General features: G+C 39.6%; 1 protein-coding gene across 3 annotated transcripts in view; it reads right to left on the bottom strand.

Annotated features, from left to right (window-relative positions):
* Positions 1 to 455: 455 nt before the first annotated feature.
* Positions 456 to 20,595, bottom strand: part of FAM210A (family with sequence similarity 210 member A) — a 24,825-nt gene continuing 4,685 nt past the window's right edge. Inside the window, exons 2-6 of one of the 3 annotated variants that reach the window (XM_075585422.1) lie at positions 16,666 to 16,810; positions 15,929 to 16,018; positions 15,331 to 15,777; positions 10,454 to 10,565; positions 456 to 2,527 (exon numbers count right to left, since the gene is read on the bottom strand). In XM_075585422.1, coding sequence (XP_075441537.1) covers positions 2,291 to 2,527; positions 10,454 to 10,565; positions 15,331 to 15,764 — 783 coding nt within the window. In that variant the 5' untranslated portion in view covers positions 15,765 to 15,777; positions 15,929 to 16,018; positions 16,666 to 16,810 and the 3' untranslated portion in view covers positions 456 to 2,290. Of the gene's footprint in view, positions 2,528 to 7,849; positions 9,238 to 10,453; positions 10,566 to 15,330; positions 15,778 to 15,928; positions 16,019 to 16,665; positions 16,811 to 20,595 lie in introns of those variants that run through there. The other 2 variants (XM_075585421.1, XM_075585423.1) reach the window with 2 other exon arrangements.

The raw sequence follows: 20,595 nt of genomic DNA on the forward strand, positions 1-20,595 counted from the left end.
ATGGCATAACCTATTGAGGTAAGCATATTGGAAGCAGGGGCGTCCCCAGAGCGGACATTAACGAGGTTCAGCTCCGGAGACCCATGCTTCATACCTAAACACAAACACATAAAAAACGAACCTTACTTACATTTATAAAAATGTTTTACCAGCAAGTAATATATTGAGAGTTACCTCTCGTTTTCAAGTATGTCCTGGGAACAGAGTTATAAAAAAAATACATGGTTACATTAAAAGAACAAGGGATAAAGGACCTAGTGAGTTTCAGATTGAAATAGAGCAGCTTCACATAACCAAACATCAGTGAACGGCAGGAAACCCTTTAGCTGCCCTTCGCCAGCGCCAACCTTAGACGGAACCCTATCTTTATACAAGGTAAGCAAAAAGATGCGTCAATGAAATGCTAAAATTGAGAGTTGGCCTCCTCAGTGTGCTTTCCTTTTAGTAATGACACCTTCATTTCCAAGCATTTATTATTAATACAATGTATACAATGCAGGAGTATATATATAAAAAAAATTATAGACAAAAATCATTCTATTAGGAAATAGAAAAGGCAAGAATATCATATCAACAAAATGTTTAGTTAGCAGATTCTCACCCCAACCTGCATGAGCCACGTGGGGAATTATAGGCTGCCCAGCTCATTAAAATCCCTCTACACAATCTGTCCTAGATTCTTGTATATATCACTGTACATTTCAGCTTAAAACTGTGTCTAGAGTCCAGTTGTTATTTTGTCCTCCATCTTTCTGTACAACGTTTTCTGATGCTATCATTAGCCAAACAGAGAAGAAGTGTACCAAAATAAGCATTTGAGGAGATCAGATTTGCACGGGACATGGTAAAAAAAATTAAACCGCATACATTTTTACAAGCACGTTTGTTTTAATTTAATGATCTACATTTTTTTAAAGAAAGATTGCCAAGTTGTTTACACTTTTTTTGTCCACTGCAAGAGATTGTTTCTAAAACTTTTGGTATCTATTGTCTATGTCTGACTTCTTTTCAGGGACAGAGATACCCATAGAATGAGAATATCTTTGTATCTTAAAGACTTTAACATGAACAAATAGGTTTGTTCTGTAAAACATTACTCTAGAAACGTTTCAGGACCTAATAAATCTGTATTGGTATGTAAACAAACCCCTTACGTAATGAACTTACTACCAAGGAGCAATCTAATGTTTCAATTTGCGGTGTTATCCAACAACAAAAAATGTTTTTCCCCCCTAGATTTAGGAACATTGCAAATTACATGACAATATTATCCAGTCTATGGGACTGATTCAATATGATCTGAAGCATCCGATTGCACTGTGATTGGCCACTTCAGAACATATTAAATCAGGCCCTCTGAGAGTACGATGTTTGGTCATAACCTTTCCGGGTTATGTTACATACAGCAAAATGTTAAGAGCCTTTGTAAATCTAAAAAGGTGCTTCAGCATGGTTCTGTAAGCCAGTAAAGATAGTTTATGTTTGCGCACAATTCAATTAAGTCTCTAGTTTATTAGTTACAAAGGAACATGTTTACAGCTCATGTCTTTTCTTCCTGTTGGAAAAGATGATGTACTGTATGTAAATACATGATACACCCACAGCAAATGACAGAACTGCAGGTTGTATGTAAAAGAATGAGTAATTGTTAGGACTAAAGTCTTGAACAAGAAGCTATATCCTTTTCAGAGACTGTGTGTTGAAGGGAAAATTATACAATGGAGCAGTCTTGAGGGAAATGACAGATGCATCTTCATGCCCAAGGCTCCAGCTCTTGATAATATTTAAAGCAGCAGGGCTTTAACTGCACCAGCTAATATCAGAAGAACTGTATGCAGCAATATGAATACATTCCCAGGCTGAATATATTGTATTTGCACTCAGCCCGTCTACCAATAGAAGACTTCCAAAGTGCGGATTGCTGGTGGCCATACCAAATTAAAGCGGGAAACCTGCAGCTGTTCTCCCAGAATAAAATTTGCAGTGGTTCTATCCATGAAACCTGATAAACACTTGGTATTGGATTACAGTAATTCAAATTGCTACATAAATGACTATTTACTGTATACACATGTAGGGAGGTCATGCTGTTTTTTTGGCTTTGGATCTGCTGCAACAACAAGCAGCTGATAAGATCAACAGAGCTCGGAGTGAATTTTAGGAACACTTCTTGGTGGTCCATAAGCAAGCAATCTATAAATGTGCTCAAATGTGACAATTCTCTGTAGGATGTTCTGCTCCCAAGAGTACTTAAAGGGATTACTGCAATGAAATGCTCCGATTTCTGATCTCATTCTTCTTTTTTCTTCCTAAAAGAAACTTTATCTTTGGTTTCTTGTAGTTTTTCAGATATCCGATCTTTTGTTTCCTCCATCTTTCCACTAATTATGTCCCTGGTCTCCTCCATTCTGTCCTGTAAATACTCCTTCACCAGTGGAGGTGTGGACAAGAAGCCGTACCTTCGGAGATATTTAACACTAAGGGATGTTCCCCCTAATGTTACAGTATATCTGGCTGGTGTTGCAATCTAGATAGGAAGAGAGAGAGAGAGAACGTTTAGCTTGTGGTTATGCTTTATGAGCATTAAAAATAATTCAGTCATTGCTCAAACACTGCTTTGTCCATTTTGATGGCTCTGTATATTCCATGAATACAACCTACACTGGTAATGAGCTCATTTCATATACCCCAGTATTATTTAAATATCATAAAACATAAGCAGTAAAAAATATAGCATGGGAAACCGTTAAAATATAAAAATACAGACCATACGCAGCTCGCCATGTGCTTTGACAGAGAGGCGGAGATCTCAGAAAAGTGGTGCATTTTTCTGTTCTACTGTACAGTAAGTCTGAATGTTGGTATTCCAAGAATTCTTCAATATAAACATAGGCTTATTGTGTATGGCTGCCTTTACATTCGACCTTGTGGGACTATTTCAATAACAACTTTTTTCTTCCATTTGCAATGTAATTCTAAACATTTACCGTAAATTTGAAGCAACTTCAATGTACGGATGTTGGCCTTGGCCTAATGACAATGCAAATGGAAAAGCAGCTGCAGTCAATTGAAAAAACATATATTTTTGAATGTCTGATTAAACATTGTAAAAATGCTTATTAATTAATCCATGCACTTTAACACAGAGAGGACATTTTTGTGAAGTACCAGTTCCTTCAATACCAAAGGGAGCTGGTAGCTTTACAAACTAATGCAAACAATTTTAGTAGTTAATTTGGTTATGCATTACAACTCCATCATGCACCCCGTCATTGTGTAACACAGGAAGTCTTACCCTTACAAGGAGCAATATAGCAGTCTGTCAACTGTTATAGCAGACCAATTATGATCACTTGCAGTATATGCTAACTTGCTACTTCCCAGGGGTGTGTATAGAGGGAGGGAGCTAGACAGACACACAGATACATACTCTATAAAGAGAAGGAGGGCACTCACAAAACATTTGGCAAACAATATCATTTTTTAGAGACCAGAATACTGCACGGGTGCATTAACTGCAAAAAGATTAGGTATAAAGGAAGATGGTAGCAGGCACTCCAGGACTTATTGTAATACATATTTTTCACTTTTTCAACATGTCCAGGCTCTCTATTTTGTGGTAATGAATACTAGATTGGTTGTTGCCAGTTGATGTTTCTGCTTCCTCAACCATGAGAACCTGGACTTTTACACCAAGCATGGACGGTTGTATGGTAGAACATATTTGACCCACTGGCTCCTTCACAGCCTGCTAAGGTAAATACAAGTCATTTTGCAAAAGGTAATAAAACTTGTGCTCATGTATCAAGATGTAAATAAGTAATTTTCTACATTTCTAAGTTGCTAACAAAGATATTCATATGCACTGGGCCATTTTTTCAGATCTGCTTTGGTTACCTCTTTATTGGTTATTGAATAAGGTTGTGAGGATTTCAGAGCTTTTTTGTGCTATTTTTGGGCACCCCCCCCCCCACAAAACTTGATGCCCACTCTGAGTTTATTGAAAGGGTCCTTTGACAAGTTCAGAGGTGTATAGTAGAGCACAACTCAAGACTCCAAAAAGGATACAGGAGGGGAACCTTTCCTGCAAAAAATAAAATGCCAAAGTATGGGACCATTCACTGTAATTAAAAGGGTTAATTTACTCAGGGTAATAATGGGTACAAAGAACCTGTCTGAAATGGATGTTGAACAAATTATATCAAAATTAAAAAAGGAAACAAAATGGAAGCCTTAATTTAGAAGACATGGATCTAACAGACATCAAATAGGTTCTCAGTTTATACAGGACATGGAGGAAATAACATTAGAGAAGCCAAATTGTCTTTACACAGTTGTCGGTATCTAGGTTATAAATGACATGTCAATCACTAGTTTTTCCATGGAAAATATAAAATAATTATAACTCCTTTGTCGCCACAGGGAACAGCTTTGCGACACATTCCAGGCGTCTCTAGTAGGAAAGGGGTTGACACCTCCCTTTATGATGATTTGTTTTGGTGCTGTACTGGGCTCTTCAGAATGGAGGCCTAATTATCAAGCTGCTGCGGGTATCTCAGAAAGCTGCAAGGGACCAATTGTTTATTACTCATTTTCATTGTCACAAATCTCTTTGCAAAAGATACACATAAAAAATCCCTGCACCAGAGACCATAATACAAAGTACTAATGAGCTTAGTTAGAGCACAAGAATCAGAAAATTATGAGGCAGTAATACTTTTACAAAGAGATTGAAAAGTCCAATAAACTAATGGATTGTGAAAAGGATTCAACATGTAACAATTTTTTTTTATCACGATGTGCATTAATAGGCTCATACAGATGCTTTTCCTTTGGGATACATACGGTAGGTAAACAAGTAGACTGCCGTTAGGCAGATTAATTGCTGTACTTTAACATTCAGTATCAACTATGGCTCAAAGACAAAATAGTCTGAACATCTTCTGGAGGTGCATATGCTTTTGAAGCTCCATCCTGACCCTCTACCAGCTACTCGGTCTTCTAATGATTGCTAGGCCCAGGGGAGGCAGAATATATTCAACTTTTGAAGACATCAGTCATGTTAACCAAAACCCCAGGCAAGTAATGGGGTCTGGGAACCACAGTTAATATACTCAACGCTAGTGTTATGTGCTTGAGTATTTTGAAATGTAAGGATGCTTTAAGAATGGCAACACCACTGAAAATAATGGCCTACTTATTTACAAAGTGAAACATTACTTTCAGTACAATTTTACTGTCACCATTAATTGCTTTTAGCATTATCCACTTCCCAGAGGAACACACATGAAGGGGGATGTTCCAAAATTAAACACTGTATATATACCAAGCAGCTTTAACAGAGCTGAAAAGCCAGCTAACTGGCCTAGACAAGAAAGAAAAAAAGGAGACAATGCTTGTACCGGTGGTTAACTCAGTTGCAGCCAATTAGAACAGCCAAAGTCTGCTCCATGTCAGGCTAGCCTGGAATCCTACATTGTAATCACAGTTACAATCTGATCATTGTGTACTTATTTGGAAGAGACAGAAAGAGAGCCCAATTCCAGTTTAAAAAAAAATAAATGAAAGAATTATGTTCTTTCTTTTCTGTTTCAATAACAAAAGGTGGTGGAAACCGTTTTGCTCTGCATACGTAAATGCTTGTGGCCCAAGGCAGCTCATTTGAAGAATTACAAACCAATATGTTTGGTTCAGGATTATCAGGAGAACTTGAAAAACTGAAAAGAGCCCAAGCGTCTATGTAACTAATCTAAGAAACAATTCAATTTTAAAGTTGTTTAAAAGAAGCAAATCAAATAAACCAGGCACCTGCACATAAACTCTAAGCGACCATTGGACACACAAGGAAAGAAGAGAGAATTCTACCTTTTAACCAAATTACCATTAGATCTTACTTCTACTACATTGAAGAGAATGACCTCTCCAAGAAGGTCCACACTCTAGATAAGGTGGTTCTCGGACAGAAACACATTATGAGGGGAAACGTCTGACATTCAGTTATCAGAACCGTGACCTGCAGGTGATGCAAGATGTGGCTTGAAACAGCTTAGAATAACAGGAGGATTGAGGTGTGAAAATAGGAGATAAAATACCAATTATATTAATGCATGAGGGAGTACTGAACCAAAATACATTGGCCCCAGTTTTCTAGATTACACATGAAGGAAATCAACACACTTCAGTCAATGTTACACAACGGTTGTTGTCCAAATTGGCAATAAACTACAATAGTGTGGGCTGAACGAGTAGCTCAGTGGTAATATTAGTACCCTTTGAAGCAGGTGAACCTGGGTTTCAGCACAAGGGGACCTTGGTCAAGTCACTCAATTCTATCTGTGCCGCAGGCACCAAAATTAGATTGTAAGCTTGACAGAACTTTGCAGACATAATGAGTCTCTGTGGACACGGTCAGCGCTATATAATAAATTATTATTATGTACTTCGTTTTTAATAAGATAGGGCAGTCACGTGGAAAATGAACAAATGCACGGCTGAAGCAGCGATGTGTAGAACTATACTTGGAAGAAGGCGGCACTAACAGATCAAATAGTGAGCAAAAACTGATTGAATTGCCATATCCTTTCCCCATTCATGTCAAAGTAATTATTTTCTAACTTCAACTGTACGCAACTGAGTAACAGGAACTGGCAAATGTACTTCTTACAAAACAAAACTGCAAGCATTTAGATTACAGCAAAGCTCTAATTTAAATAGTTATTATGTTTGGAACACTAAACATTTTAAGTGCTAAGCTCCTTTTTGTAGTTCATAGCCTACATTTGCAAAGAAAAGGCACATCCACGTGACACTATGCTGCAATGTGGCATCTCTTGCTATGCACTTAATTTGCTCCCACCACTTCATAAAAATCATATCAGTACTTTTTTTGTGATGATCGGATCATTAAAAAGAAAAACACCATCATAAATTTCCATTTTGAATTAAAGCCAGAAGGGTGAGCCTATATGTTTACATTTACATGTTTTGTAAACTGCTGGCATTTTAGATTAGAAATTGGGAATTTTCACCAAACACAACAAGCATCAGTGTCAAATGTTTGGAAGAATTGCTTCCAACTTAACATTCCTTTCCCTGTTACAGGGTGCAAAATAGCAGCTTGCCATTGGAAAAAGACCACTGCTCCCATTTATGATGGCCACAGTGCTCCTTCTGCCAAGCTCCAATCATCAGCGCTCAATAATTAGTATCACTCCCCTGGGAGCTATCCCTCTCCCATTAAGAATCAGGAGGATGGGGTGAGTGGCAGGCGCTGTCGAGGAGTGATTGACAGACTGCGACTGATGATTGGAGTACAGTGCGTAGAGCTCAGCTGGTAGCATGAATGGAGAGGTTCAATGTGTGTGTATATAATTATATACTTGTGTGTATGGACCATGTGACTGCGTAATGCTAAAGACCCCAACAGTAGGATAAATTAATGAATAACCAGGTACTTGTAGGAGGTACCCCTAAACATAAACTTGATAGAGACAGGTACTGGGTTGCAGTCCCGGATGGTTAGCTCACTAATAAGTGACGCTGTTGTTAACAGTAATGTTAACAGTAACACCAGGAAGATTGAACATAATAGCACCCTATAACGTACCAATTGTCTAAATAAAGTCCTGAACAGGAAAACATGTAGCAAGCGATTGACTCACTCTGAGTGCTGCACAGTCCATGCGATCCAAAGGTGAGGGGTCCCCAGGTGTGCTTCCGTCCAAGGGGTAGGCTAGTAGAGAAGGAGAAAAACTGGAAGAGCACTACTGTAGATATCCAAAAAGTAGAAAGGAGGGTGCGTGTCCCATAAAAAGATTATTTATTGGTCATGGAAAAAACAGGGCAGTGGAGAGCCCTACCAACATTTCACGCTTCACAGAGCGCTTTCTCAACCTCAACCACTGCCCTGTTTTTCCATGACCAATAAATAATCTTTTTATGGGATACGCACCCTCCTTTCTACTTTTTTGATACCTACAGTAGTGCTCTTCCAGTTTTTCTCCTTCTCTACTTGTGTGTATGTGCTGGTCTATGAATGTAGAACTGTCTCTGTATGGATGTTTACCTGTGTGTATATGTAGCTACGTGTCTGCCTGCCTACGTGTGCGTGCGTATGTTTGATACCTGATTAAGAACCCAGAGAGGTACGAAAGCTTGTAACATATAAACTATTTGATATGTTTGTTGGTCCAATTTATAAAACACCACAGGTTTAGCAAGTTAAAATGACGCAGACCTCTAAAGTTGCAATATGTCTTTATCAAGAGACCTTAAAAAGTGAGTAAGACTTGCAATACCTGTACCCAGAGAACATTAGTGCTAGCATGTGTGTGTGTGTGTATATAAATGTTTAGTTGGTTGCACTAAAATGAATGATATGTAGTCACAAAGACAGCTCAAATGATTTATCTGTCTTTTTACAGAGAAAGCACAATGTTTCGATGTCGCAGCCCCATCGTCAGATGAAGTGATGGCTGCACACACACAGCATCTTGTTCAGCCCCTTGTAGATCCACTGCTGGATGAAGGCCGTTCCAAAATAATCTTCCAGGAACAGTCGTTGCAAGCCTCTCCATGTTGTTCCAAATACATTTTCTGATTTCATCCTCCCATTTTACTTTGGTTGTCGACTTGGTCTTCTCATCTCCCTTGAAATCCAGTCCAGTACCATCTTTGTCCAAAGATGGTAATTTTCTCTTGAGATATACCCACCAAATTTGCCATTTTAATTTCTTCACACTTGTGATGTTGTAACAAGATTCCTGTTTGGTTTCAAACCCAATCATTCTTTTTTGCTGTCTCTTCGGGTGAGACTCCGTTTCACATCCATACGTGAGCATTGGCAGTATACACCGGACAAAAAAAAACTTTCCTCTTGAGGCACAGGGGAAGGTTCCCTTGAAACATGGTCTTGTTTCTTGTAAATGCTCTCCATCTCGTCTTCATTCTCTAATTGATTTCATCAAAAATCTTGCGCCCCCCAGCTCTAGGCTGAGCACAGTCCAGGGTCTGTTGCAGCCCATTAGTGAGTATCGTCATAAAAATTTCTTATAAAAAGGGATTGGAAGTAGACCGATTGGTCTTTGTCTCCTTTCTTGTTCTTGAGGATAACTATGGCATTGCTCCTACAACTCCAGTGAAGCAGCACGAACTTGATCAAAGATTATTATGGGATATTGTTGGCTTTAATAAAAGAAAAGATAAAGGCCTCATTGAGCTCAAAAGCTGACACCTATTCTAAAAGATAGAGAAAATATCAGAATCAGTAGAGTAGGCTTCATCGTTAACAAGAGATGGAGAAACAACATAGTGGAGTATGAAAGCTCATCGGAAAAGGGCAGCCAGAATCGTCATTCAGTTGACAGAGACACAGGCTTCAAATAATCCAATTGTATACCCCAACATCAAGTCACACAGACAATGAAGTGAAAGACTCATACAATGAAAATCAACCAAGGACCTTTTTTCACCTCAACATGGTTATGGGAGATTTCAATGCAATGCAATTAAACCAATCAATGCACTGATTGGTACCTAGCAGAAAGATGAAGCATTAGTTTGTAAGTATGGTTACGGCAACAGGAATGCACATGGAAACAGATAGGTAGAATTAGCAGAACGTGAAAATGTCTACACCACGAATTCACCCTTCAAGAAGAATCCAAATAGGAAATGGCATGGACACAATGAAGAAATAATGAAGTGGACTATATCTTAGCCAACAAGAAACACGTGATTGAAGACTTCACAGTCCTGAATCATGTTGACACAAGAAGTGATCACCGATTGGCTCGTTGCAGATTACATCTGAATGCGAAGTTGAAGAAAACTTTTATCAAACAACATCAAGAACCTCAAAAACAATAGCAGAGAATTTCAACCAGAACTGAACAATGGCTTCAGCTTGCTTGAAGTGCACTAAGACACTTTAAACAATTATGAAGAACTTATGAAGATTGTAGTGGACAGCTCAAATAATAAAAAAAATTAAAAAAAATAATGGAGGAAAATCGGCAACAAACAGGGCAAGAAAATATCAGATGACAAAGCAATTACTGAGAAGTTAAGCAATCCCAAAATGAAAGCACAAGAATTGAATATGCAAAGCTGTGCAAGAAAATCCACAAATGTAACACTAAAGATGTAAGAAAATGTAACTTGATATGGTGAAGAAGACTATTGAAGATAACAAAAGCTTAAAGAAGACAAAGCAGCGACTTATGGTTGGCAAGAAGCAAATCTTTGCACTCAAACAAGACAATGAATCAACAATACTTATAGAAAGTTGAGGACCTCTACATTAAATTGAACGAGAACACAGGGCATAATCTAGCAGAGGATGAGCGAGGAAATAGATTTATACACACACATATATATATACACATATACATACATATATATATATATATATATATATAACACATACACACACACTTTAAAACATAGCTATTACCTTATACATGGCATAGGCTGTAAGTGCATTCCCGCTCTGAGAATGCTTCAGAATGTTTACAATTACGTCTGGCAGGCCGATGAACTCCAGAAAAGGAACCACATTAACACCTCTGTGGAAAGGGAAATCAAATTAAAGAGAAAAAGATAATACGGTTTTCAACATTTTGTATACATATTTTGCCATTGACTTCATCTCAATATATTGAAGACAAGAGTAATTATAAATATAGAAACAAACTACCAGACATTGCAATAATTTGCCTAGATTGTGATTCATATATGGTCATTGGGCGCCCTCTACTGGACCTTTCAATACCTGCCTGCAATGAGTTGTTACAAATGTAATGAAGTACTAACCTAAAATACAGACTTCAGCTCTACAGCAGAGTCACACAAATGAAAAGTGCATGGAAGGGACTGAACTAAATAATACATTCTGACATCTTAATTTGTTATTAAGTCAGCAATATCCCCAATAATGATTTTCTTCCCCCCCCCCCCACGTTATGAACTTTGAGTCACTCAAGATGAATTCCCGCCTGGAAGAAACAATCTGGCCACCAAGTTCATGATTAATGATCAAAAAAAAAAAGTATGAGTATCCCTTCTCAACAAAGCTATAGTTGTGTAATGGCCCTGCAGAAGAGCAGAGGTGTCCAAGGCTGGCATACGTCTCATGGACCAAAAACGGATCTGAATAGATTTAACAGATTATGCAGAGCATTCAAAAACCTCTTTTTCTGTCCATGTGTACATGGAGAACTTGATGTGCCCCTGTAACTTAACCCCTCCCCCCCATGCCGCTCAACCACTCCCTCACAATATCGCTTATGCCCTTCCATCCCCCACAAGGTCTCTGACATTAAGCAAGGGGAAGAGGTTAAGAGACATTTTGATTACTTTACATAGTTACAGAGCAGATGAGGTTGAAAAGACATGCGTCCATCAAGTTCAACCTATGCTAAATTTAGACGACAGACACTTTATCCTATATCCTTACTTACAGTATATTGATATAGAGGAAGGCAAAAAACCCCAGTGAAATATCATCCAGGGATATCTCATAAGGGGAAAAATACATTCCTTCCTGACTCCAGGAATTGGCAAATCAGATTACTACTTGAATTAACATCCTTCCCATGTTTACTTATTTGGTATATCCCTGTATACCTTTCCCTTCTAAAAAGATGTCCAACCTTTTTTTGAACATATCTATTGTATCTGCCATCACAGTCTCAACAGGTAATGAATTCCACATTTTAACTGCCCTTACTGTAAAGAACCATTTTCCTTGTTTCTGGTGAAATTTCCTTTCCTCAAACCTAAAGCGATGCCCCCGAGTCCTTTGTACTGCCCTTGGGATGAATAATTGTTTTGAAAGCTCCTTATACTGTCCTTGGCTGTCCTCTCTAAGGCTGCGTCCAGGGTTGCAGCAGCCGTGCGGAGGCGTGCTGAGGCTGAGGGAAAGCGGGTACTTTCCCTGGCCTTGGTTAGCGCTCCGTCCAGGGGCGTGTCGGGGGGGGGGGTGGGGGGGGTTGGCGAGCCAGTGACATCACTCATTGGGCGAACCGCTCACGTGACCGGCCCTGCGCTCCCATGAGCGCGAAATCTAACATTTGGATAAGACCGTGCGCGAGCCCCTGCTAAAGCCGCTCTCATTGCGGCTGCAGGGGCTCACTGGTAAGCGAGAGCGTGCCTCAGCGCCTAAGCGCTGACCATGCCCAAGGCCTTAGACGCCTCTTTTCTAATGTAAATAAATCTAATTTAGCTAGCCTCTCCTTGTAAGTTAGATTGTCCATTCCCTTTATTAATTTGGTGGCTCTTCGCTGCACTCTCTCTCTTGTTCCATAATGTCTTTTCTAAGGAGTGGTGCCCCAAATTGTACTACATACCTCGAGGTGTGGTCTTACCAACGCTTTATAAAGGGGCAAAACAACAGGTTTTGTTTTCATTGGATATTAATCACAATAAATATATATTATTGCTGTAAATTTACGATCGTTATTGTGGGAATTTTTGTTGTTATCGCCCCACCCCAAGTTCTCTATTATTTTCTTACAAATTTCTTGTAATTTGAATAATAGCAGTTTCTGTATGTGCAGATCCAGTATATTTCCAAATATTAATTTTTTTGTTGCTCTTTAAAAAGACTATATATTTATTAATGAACACAGCACAGTGTACCTGAGCGGGTCCTCAAAATGGCTGATAATATTTAAGATCTGGAAAACCTTTGACAACTACTGCTCTCCAGGCCAATAATAGCCAATGACTTTATATACTCCAAAGGCTGGTTGGTACATGGGACTGTGCATCACAAATGGGATGCAATTGTCAAATGCAACTTATAAAAAAAGTAACCAAGTAGATTGCTGCATTAAGTAAGCAAACATGTAAAATTCAGCCAAGCACCTCTTATTTTAAAGCATACAGGTCAGCAATACCGGACTCAAATGAACCCACTCATTTACTTGGGGAAATGCTTGATAAATACCAGTTATTCGAGTCACTTTTTGACGATCCACACCTTGTAAAACACCAAAAAACAACCGCCCCCTGCGCTATAAAGAGAGGTGAAACCACACATTCTGCGGTGTCTCAGCCATGTTATTTTAATAGCTTGGAACATATAATGAAGAGGTACGCTAAGTTTAGATTGACATTTGGGATCAGTAGCTGCTAGAAGGGCAATAATGCCAGTTGGTGGAGGGGGTAACTAAAACAAAACACTTGTACTATAATATGTACCGATGTCAAGGGCCTAACTCAGGAATGCTCAACTCCAGTCCTCAAGACCCCCCCCCCAACTGCACAGGTTTTCAGGATATCCCTGCTTCAGCAACAGGTGGCTCAATCAGTGGCTCAGTTATGATTGAACCAACTGTGCTGGAAAACGGATTTCCTGAAAACCTGACCTGTTTGGAGGGGGGGGGGGGCGGGACTTGAGGACTGGAGTTGAGCACCCCTGGCCAAGCCTTGCAGCTGCAGCCTGGTTATGTGTACGGAAAGACTGCAGCTGACACTTACATTACTGATATAGGACCTTGGTTTCCAAAACAGAAACAGGTGCGGAAAACAATAACCCACAGCTGCAGAGCCTCAAATGGTTAGATCGCAAACATTGTAGTAGATCACCAACTCCTTTAAATCAGTTTAGGGTTTTTGTATGTTAAAATAGATAATTAGTAAAGAGTGACACACCGCTCATTTGCATGTCATTACCCAGAATCCCTAGCTGCAGTGGAAGTACTGTTTGCTAAGCGATAATGGGGAAAAGACAGGGTTGCAGATCTGTCAGACATGCAAATCCACCACAAGTGGTATTTTTATTTACTGTACACTGTCTGGTGGACGGGTTGTATCACATTTTTATTTTTTTCACCCACTAAGTTTTTTTAATGTCTGTATGTTATTTCTAATTTCAGTTCGAGAGAAATAAAAAGACATGTCCTCTAAATCAAAATTAACGGCAGTGATTTGTCTGAGAGGTTAAAATTAGGTGATTTTTTCTACTCTATTCTTTTTCAAATTGAATTCAGAAACAGGGCAATTAAAATCGCCCAAAGATTGACTTTCTTTAGGTTCTCCTTTTTATGTGTTATCACTGAATATTAGGTTGGACGACATTTGTCTTCTAATGACAGACTGCCGCCGCCCCCCCCCCCCCCCTTTTCATGATTGGTTTCCTGCGCTAGACATTCTGATGTGAGGGTGCATCTGCAAGTCCACAAAACACATTTTAAAGTATTTTTTTTTTTTTTTTTTTAAACAAAAAACTCACAAGAAAAGGAATCATGAGTCACTGGAGAAGCAAAACAAAAAAAAAAAAAACAAAAAGAAGAAACTTCCTGAATGGCAAGGGGATGGGTGAAAAATAACTATTTTGTCAATATTCACCTCAGTGTCACGTTGAAATATTTTTCTTACTTTTGTAACGTTGGTGTAGAACTGTTTATTTAAATGTATTATTCGTCAGTTCTAGGTTCGAGTTCTAGCGTGTAACTTGCTTTTCACGATTTATTGGCCAGTGCTGCTTGGATGGTTGAGCGTTTATATAGAGCTTCCAGGGCCGGTTACCGTTGGCATGTTTTTGCTAATGAGCACTTGTGCTGCCCTCGATATTTCCCTTATTTGGGCCAACTTGGAACTTAGTAACACATTATTATACTTCTTTACTCTTGTTTTTAAATAGTGTGTTTGTATAAATTCATTTTTTTTAACACACACACTTTGTACATCATTGGAACCAATGAGTCCTCTGGTACTCAATTATGCGTTTACTTCAGTAACGGGGAACCCTGTCTCCAAGATAATAACCATAATAATATAATATCTCCAAGATGATAACCAGTGGCTTCATGGAAAATACAACATGGCGTCAATAAGTAGGAAGTCCCAAACAATGACATTGCGGCTTCCTTTTGGCCCCATGGGTCACGTAAGAGTTGACAGCCATTTTGTTTCCCCAGGAGGAAGCCCCAGCAAGTAAAGTAGACCAGTAATTACCTCGGGAACCCAATGCTAGAAATAGCAAGGTTCAGTACCGCAGGACCAGTTATGTAAAACATTTGGTTTAACTACTTCAGGCACAGCTGATTGGAGAATACAGCTCCAGCACTCAATGACACACCTACGCAGAAGACATGGTGCAAAGCTGTACACAAGTGATATACTTAGCAACCATTTCCCCCTCTTTACCAAGAAACCGCCACTTATGATGAAGGGTGGTTTTGTATTTCCAACATAAGTACAATTAACCACTTCAACATAGAAAACCGTTAAAGGGTGCGGTGCAGAGCCGAGCCCCCTCCCCCCCACCCCCCATTCAGACATCGCAGGTCCAGCAGTTGCGGACATCTTAAAATCAACACTTACTTCATTGCTGCATAGTAAAAGGATCCAAACCAGAAAGTGGACGTCACTAGATGAACCGGAATCAGAACTTTTCCATATTGTTTAAAAGTCTTTTTAAATCTCTGTAGTAGGCTAATGGATTTGTCTTGCAAGGGATCTGTCTCAATGGGATCAGAAGAGGCGGCAGCACTGGGGTCACTTCCTGCTGGGGGCTTTTCTTCCTGGAGCTCAGTAGGATGTGGGTCATGAAGTGACTTTTTGTCTTGTGACACATTTGGTCGGGGGGATGAATGGAGCCACTGCTTTTGATGTACCTGAAGCACTAGGGTTTGGCATACAAACCTGAGCGAGATTGGGCGCCATTTCTGTTGTCTGCATTCTCGAAAGGAAGAAGTGGGAAGAGAGGATATGTTGATTCTGTTTGAGCGCAGAAGCAAAGCCCTGAGCAAGTGCATTCTGATAATAAACCTAAGGGTTAGAACAAAGAGGGGAAAAAATTGTGAGAGCCAGTTTCATGTAACTCCATGTCAGATGTCCATGTTGAGGATTATAAATGGTTGCTGTAGCAACCAAAAGATGAAGTAATAGACTTCCTCTTTTGAAACAGGCTCTGACTCACCGTTTCTAATCTCTGCCTTTGGCAACAAAGTATCACAAACAGATCTGAGGCTGCTCCAAACAGCAGACTGCTTGTCTATTGCTCTGAAAGCTGTAAAAATAATGTGCTACATTTAGTAATATAAATGTTACAGATCAGCTGCCGCATTTCACGGACTGCAGCACAGTTAGAAGGCGGCCATTTCGTTAGGCACACAAAATCAGGATTTTTAGATTTATAAAACAGCAGCCCCAAACGATTGCTAGCTTAGGTAAGAATGTAGAACTATACTGTATATAGTCACATGCTTTACATATAATATATATTAAAAAAAATACAAAAAAAAAAAAAGGGGGGGGAAAGAGATTAGAAATGTAGTATTGCTACTTTAAAAAGTTACACTTCTATATTTTCCAAAAAGTTGAATCATTGTAAACAATATTATTCAAAAGACAAGCCGAGACTTTATATCCAAAACTAATTTTGTCATAGCGATATATCTCCATTAGTCTTAACCACTAATCAACTTTAGATGGTTGATAATCTCATTTCACATTCGTTTTAAAACTGTTCCTCAGGGGCCTCCATATTTTACGTGAATGCAGATATAACAATATTATAGACGGATGAAATTGTATCCAGTACCAAATCTGATCTGTCCTCTACATATTGTGCACTTCACAAGCATATCTCATGGTGCTTCTCAATGTTTATAGCCACAAGATGTTATTGACCATAACTGCAGAATCATACTGTACCTTTTCCCAGCAGAGATAACAAGGCAGCCAAGAGGCCAACAACAAGGCAAAGAGCCTTCTGATGCTGTCACGATACTGCTGTGGTGTGGACCAACATCCCGCTAAATGGAGTATGGCTGCAGATGAAATAAGATCAACCAACAACCTGTAGAGTACATAAGTAAGAGACAAGATGCTATTGTTTAATTTTAAAATAAATTCACACATTGTACTGTATTCTCCACCCCCTGAAACGTGTTTTATTTATTATTGTTCAAGTTTATGCACTATCACACAATCCCAACAAGACATTAGGAATGTAAAGAAGCTGAAAAAACACACACCTGTCCTCCTCCCTCCTAAATTTTTATAGCATTTTTTACATACATATAGTTCATATAATAATATTGCTTTGGTCCACAAGTGTTTCATGGAGCTCGTGGATCTTGGATGAGCTCAAATATCACCTGCAGAGTGTGGCCTTAATATTGCACTCTGCCCATTGATTGCTTCAAAGCAATTAAAAAGGGGGGTTAATAAAAAAACAACATTAGCTCCTAAGTTTAACAAAAAAATAATAAAAATTATTTTTCTCTTCTATTCAAATAAATACTTGTTTTTTGGTGTTTTGACTACTTTAATGAAGGAGTGCGCAAACTTTCTGTGCTCCGCCTCACCCCCCCCAGACTGCCAGCCCGTGTCCCCCCTTACCCAATATCCAGCGTCAAATGATGTACGGGGTCATGTTTCGTCACGTGGCGTCATTTGACGCGTGTTGATATGGCGACGCGTCGCAGAAGATAAGGTAGGAGACTTCCCCGCCCCCCCCCCCCCAGAATAATCTTGCGCCCCCCACTTTAATGTCTGAGTGTATGTTAAGGTTTAACACAACTACACTTTGCATTGCAACTCAAGTATATAGTGCTATGAAAGCATTCGCAACGTTTATAATTGAAAAAACAGGTACATTATGGGCAATTAAAATACTAATATGTAATGGCACCAGCATATTAACAATATATATATATATATATATATATATATATATATATATATATATATATATATTAAAGATATGCACATCATCTTTATGTCTATGTGATTTAAATGGGTGAAGGATCAAGGAGTTACAGAGCTCTATTACATTTACACAGCTAATCACAAATTGTTGTTATTGACAGCATCTAATAATTAAACACAAGATCAAATAAAAAAAAGATTTGCATGTTCATCCATCCTCCATAAGAGAATTTTCAAAAAAGGGTTCTGTCAGGATTCATCGTTTATTTTTTAGGTAGGAGCGATGCAGAGTAAGGCTGTGCTTATTAGTGCTGGCGACGCGACTGATGACGTCACCTGTCGCCACCAGCGAAAGTTATAATTTGTTTTTTTAGCGACGGTCGCCAGTGACTTCACTAAAGGGGACGGGCCGCGCAATTTGATTGGTTTAGAGACAGTCACGTGGCGACTGTCTCTAAAAAAAAAAAAAAAAAAAAAATCAAATTTACCCGGCTTCAACATTTTTAGACGCGACGTAGCTCCGTCGCACTTAAGACGGAGTCAATTAATTTGTTCTGAAGCGACATCGCGTCGCCGTCAGGCACTATAAGCGCAGCCTAAAGAGACGTTAAATGTAGATGTTTTTATTTTATACAATTCGCTACAGTATGGAGCTATAATTGTTGGTATAAAGACAATGGAGCTCTCAGCTTTCAACATTCTATGTCAAGCGAGATACCAGAAAATACACTTAACTGACAAACAAATCCTCTAAATGTAGTTACTCAATGAAAGACCAAACAATTTATTCTTAATTTACTTCCCCAAACTCGTGGTCCCTTCTACATACAGATGTAGCCGGACTTACGGTCCTCGGTGCAGCTGCGTGCCAGCATGGCCCCGAAAACAGAAAGTGGTGGGGAGGTTTAACGCTGCGGGGGTGCCTGCTTCCGAATGGGACTCTGCAGAGTTAATCCTACCAAGCCAGCCACCAGTCTGTAAGCAGATGATCCAGAACTTGGCAAAAATAAAGCAGAGCACAGCAGGCAAAAAAAAAATGGGGGTTTGGTACAAGACGGTCAATTAAAAACACCTTTATTGGAGTGGCGACATGGAAATTTGGCAGGGTGAATCACTAACGCATTTCACCCTCACAACGCTTTGTCAAAGAGTCACACTCTTTGACAAAGTGCCGTGAGCGTGAAACGCGTTACAGTGATTCACCCTGCCAAATGTCCATGCGGTCAGGTTTTTTGCCTGTTGTACTATGCTTTATTTTTTGCCAAGTTCTGGCTCTACTGTTTACCATTGTGAGCTGGAGGCACGCACTGAAAATTGACTCCACCAAAATTGTGCGTCCTCTCTCTCTTAGTGGTCAAGAGTCTTTGGGGGAAAAGATACTAAGACTTATTGTATTATGTGCTCTAGGGTTGGTATGTCCACATAGGAGAACAAACCATAGCTGTCTTTCAAACAGCAATTGGCTCTATTATCCTCCTTTGGACTTCATACATATACCCCCTTTCACTGAGCCTATGCTAGTCTATGGTTTCATATCTGACACTCACAGGTGTACCTATTGTCCATCTACAAGCAAGCTTATATACCAGTTTTATTCATATGCTGCCTTATCTATGGCTTTGAAGCACTGATACTTGGAGCTCTGTTTCTCTTCCACCAGTCTGTAAGAGCTGCCCAAAGGAGTCCAAGAGAGAATCCATCTCTCTGTGTCTACCTGAGATCTCAAAAGAAGCTGAACCCCATTAAATTCAGCTCCAGAACCGCCTGCTTTCGGAGATACAGACCTCTGAAGGGGGTGGCAGTATCTCCTGCAAGTTTAAAGCCCCATGTCATGTGGGCCAATAGGAAGCCTCACAGGATGACATCACTGCTTCCTATTGGCCCATTACGAGGTCTTTATCTCCAGAAAAACCAAGAGGAAAAAGTGCACAACTCAGTGTAGTATATCAAAAATGATATTGGTGAAGATATCAAAGGTGAGTATTGCATGTACAAAAAATAAGTTCTTTAAAACATGTTATGCAATAACCAGCCTGGTGTTACCACAGTCGGTAAAGGACTACCACAGAGGGACAGCATTATCTGCTGCTGGATCTGATGAGTCTCAGGTAAATTGTTCAGTTGCGAGGTGCAACGGTATGAGAGCCAGATTCTTTGTTGAACGTTATGACTGTGAACAGTCTTTGAGAGTCAGATCTCAGATAAGTGCTGCATGTGGTAGTGGTGAGGTGCTTGTTCAGGTAGGTGGGTAGCTTTTCTAGAAAATATTTGCAGGCAAGACAGGAAAAATGTACTTTGCGCTAGACTCAACACATAGCCAATCTCGTTCTTGGAGCATTTCGTAGTGGTGTGTGCTGTAGTTACATTGTAGGACAAAGCAACATATGAAGTTGTAGAGGGTGTCTAGTTTGCCAAAGTGAGTTTGGGATGCTGTCCAATTCCCCCCTTGATGACATAGATGACAGAATATGGTCCAATTGTGTTCACCCCTCATGACAGGAATCTACATCATCAAGGGACACAATAGACAGGATGAACCAATAAACCCTCTCCCTTCCTAGACTAATGCCCCAATATCCCTATTAGCCAAAATGTGGCTAAAAGTGATTTTGGGAATGAAATAAAATTAAAAAAAAGCATCTGAACATTAAACAAGCATTTAAAATACATGTAAACAACATACAGTGCTATAATACATACAACATTACAATAAAATTACTTAACCCCCCCTTTCAATACCTGGGTGGCTAACCATTAAAAGACAGGGGTGCACAAACTTTTTTCTTTGCAACCCCCCCCCCTCCCCCTCTGGTGTCATGGCAGCCAGAACCGCTGGAGAGCAGGTAAGAGGTAGTTACAGAGGTCTCTGCGTTAAGGTAATGAAGGGTTAACCCCTCCTGGAGGCCTAACCACCCTTCTCGGAAGAATTGC

Source organism: Ascaphus truei, chromosome 2, assembly GCF_040206685.1.
Source record: "Ascaphus truei isolate aAscTru1 chromosome 2, aAscTru1.hap1, whole genome shotgun sequence".
Classification (NCBI taxonomy): Eukaryota; Metazoa; Chordata; class Amphibia; order Anura; family Ascaphidae; genus Ascaphus; species Ascaphus truei.